The sequence below is a fragment of the Silene latifolia genome, chromosome 5 (assembly GCF_048544455.1).
Source record: "Silene latifolia isolate original U9 population chromosome 5, ASM4854445v1, whole genome shotgun sequence".
In the NCBI taxonomy this organism is placed as follows: Eukaryota; Viridiplantae; Streptophyta; class Magnoliopsida; order Caryophyllales; family Caryophyllaceae; genus Silene; species Silene latifolia.
This window is the reverse complement of record NC_133530.1, coordinates 36,742,848-36,745,548: the sequence shown is the minus strand read 5'-3', so window position 1 is coordinate 36,745,548 and position 2,701 is coordinate 36,742,848. Positions and strand designations below refer to the sequence as shown.

The 2,701-nt window shown below is 34.4% G+C and overlaps 1 protein-coding gene across 1 annotated transcript; it reads left to right on the top strand.

Moving 5' to 3' along the window:
• Nucleotides 1–319: 319 nt before the first annotated feature.
• Nucleotides 320–1,877, top strand: LOC141656064 (uncharacterized). The gene is made up of 4 exons (XM_074463005.1): nt 320–556; nt 760–1,071; nt 1,161–1,253; nt 1,589–1,877. The coding sequence occupies exons 1-4, from the start codon at nt 487–489 to the stop codon at nt 1,651–1,653; spliced, it is 540 nt and encodes a 179-aa protein (XP_074319106.1). The 5' UTR covers nt 320–486; the 3' UTR covers nt 1,654–1,877.
• The last annotated feature ends 824 nt before the right edge of the window (nt 1,878–2,701 follow it).

Sequence of the window (2,701 nt, the reverse complement as noted above, 5' to 3'; positions counted from 1 at the left end):
TTACCTTGTGCGGTTATATCTGTGCATTTTGCAAGACGTGACCACTTTTTGGTTAATAATGATCACTTTTAGGTTAATAGTGACCATTCTAAAAAAAAATGTTCATTTTTTAGCTATAAAAAGTTCAATCCGTCTTGCTTGTGACAGAAGTACCCGTCGCAAGCTTGCGACGGGTTGGATAGTGCCGTTTAAGTGCTAAATGGGTAGACAATCCGTACTGTGCATAACAGTAAATGCTGACTCTTACTGTGCCTGAGGGGATTGGTTTGCATTAAACAAATATTAAAGACCCCTTTCTCAATGTAAGTTATTTACCACAAATCGTCTAATGTTAACCATTTCTCTAAAAATCTTTCATATTCATCCGTATCATCTTCTCTCCTTCTCCCTTCCTTTCAAATTTCTCTTAAAAAATCTTTCATATGCATCTTTCTCATTCCGATCCTTCATAAACAGCAAACAAATTACAAAACATTATCAACAAAAATGGTAACAGAACGACAACCAGTTAAGAAAAACACAAGAGCCACAAAGGCGGGTGATGATGTCGGTGGAGGTATGTATTTCCATTGATTTTCTTTTAATTTCTTTGCTTAATGGTTTTGATTATAGTTCTGTGGTTTAATAATGGAGACATGCAATTGATCCATGTGGACAGATTGTTTGATTATGGTGGTTTTATTATATGTAATTTTTTTTGTGTATCTTGGAGTTGTCTGATTGTTTGTCAATGTTGTTCGTGTTCTCATTTTGTTTAAGAAACGGTAGAGTCCGACCCGTCGAAACCTTCAACTGCTCGAGGAAGGAAAAAAGTTGTGGCTGGAGTGTCGGGGAAAGGGAAAGGAAAAGGTAAGGCAGTGGAGGATGAAGTCGAGAAAACTGATGTGGCTGACGAGGGTACAGATGAAGAGGCGATAGGTCTGACTAAAGGTAGGAAGAAGAAGGTGACATTCAGTTTAGGGAGTGGCAAAAGTAAAGGCAAGGGAAAGGCAGTGGAGGAACAGAACGAAGCAGATGAAGATGAAGACGATATTGAGACAGATGTAGAGGAAGGGGAGGACGTTGAAATAGGTAAGTTCTCTATTTATCGGGTTGTATTTTTAGTGTTGCTGATATTTTGTCATGATCCTAATACTCTCGTTTTTGTTCCACAAATATAGACGTTGTTGATGCTGCTGTGAAGATGGCGGTAAACGTTGGGAAAAACGCGCTGAAAAAGAAAGCTGTTGCAAAGCTAACGGAGGTAACAAAAGGTAAACCCGTTTTCTAGTGGATTCGTAATTTGTTGACATTTTTTGTGTATTTGTCGACATTGTTTACATTGTTGTTGAACTGGTTACATGTTATATTTGAAAATAATAACAAATACAAATAAAAAGGTAACATATTTAGTAAAGTTATTGACATGGTTCAGAGTAGATGTTTCTAAAAAAAGATGTAACCATTTTTTGTGAAAATGGTGATATTATCTATGTTTTGGCATGGGTTTTCTGTGACCATTTTTAGTGTGAATGTTATGGGACTGAAGTAATTACAAAGTCAGTTATCTTGTTGACATTTTGTACACTAATTTGTTTTAATTTTGCAGATCGTCCACTAGAACCAAAGGCCTTGAAAATGGTTCAGCGGAAGACAGAGGTTGGTGAAGGATAAAAGAAACGAAAGGGAGCTGAATCTTCTATGGTGGTGGCAAAGTGAGTCAGCTTAGCTGTGAATCTTCTATGAGCTGAATCTTCTTGTTTATTTGTAAAGTTTTGTTAATGAAATTGGTATGTAGCTAGTGTTATTTGTAACCAGATTCGGGTTCATTGTTGTGTTGATTAAATGGCCACCAAATAGTATTAAAATGATGACAAAGTGGGTTAAATTTGATGTATTTTTTGTATGTGTCTTGACTTATTGGGGAACCAATTTTGAGTTAATTGTAGTGTAATTTAAAGGGTGACAACATGTGATAAATTTGGTGTCCTTTTGGTATGTGTCTTGCTCTTTTAATGTTCTCATTTTTGTTAAGAAAGTATGTAAGTTATAATATTAACAAAAAAGTTTCAAATGGTGACAAATTTGGAGAAATTTGGTGTATTTTTAAATGTGTCTTAACTTATTGGGTAACCAATTTTGAGTTAACTGTAGTGTGATTTAAAGGGTGTCAAAGTGGGGTAAATTTGTTGACGTTTTGGTATGTGTCTTGCTCTTTTAATGTTCTCATTTTTGTTAAGAGAGTATGTAGGTTACAATATTAACAAAAGTGTTCAAAATGGTGACAAGTTTGGAGAAATTTGGTGTATTTTTGTATGTGTCTTGACTTATTGGGTGTTCAATTTTGAGTTATTTGTAGTGTAATTTAAAGGGTGACAAAGTGGGGTAAATTTGTTGACATTTTGGTATTTGTCTTGCTCTTTTAATGTTCTCATTTTTTTTAAGAGAGTATGTAGGTTACAATATTAACAAAATTGTTCAAAATGGTGAAAAGTTTGGGGAAATTTGGTGTATTTTTGTATGTGTCTTGGCTTATTGGGTAACCAATTTTGAGTTATTTGTAGTGTAATTTAAAGGGTGACAAAGTGGAGTAAATTTGTTGACATTTTGGTATGTGTCTTGCTCTTTTAATGTTCTCATTTTTTTTAAGAAAGTATGTAGGTTACAATATTAACAAAATTGTTCAAAATGGAGACAAATTTGGGGAAATTTGGTGTATTTT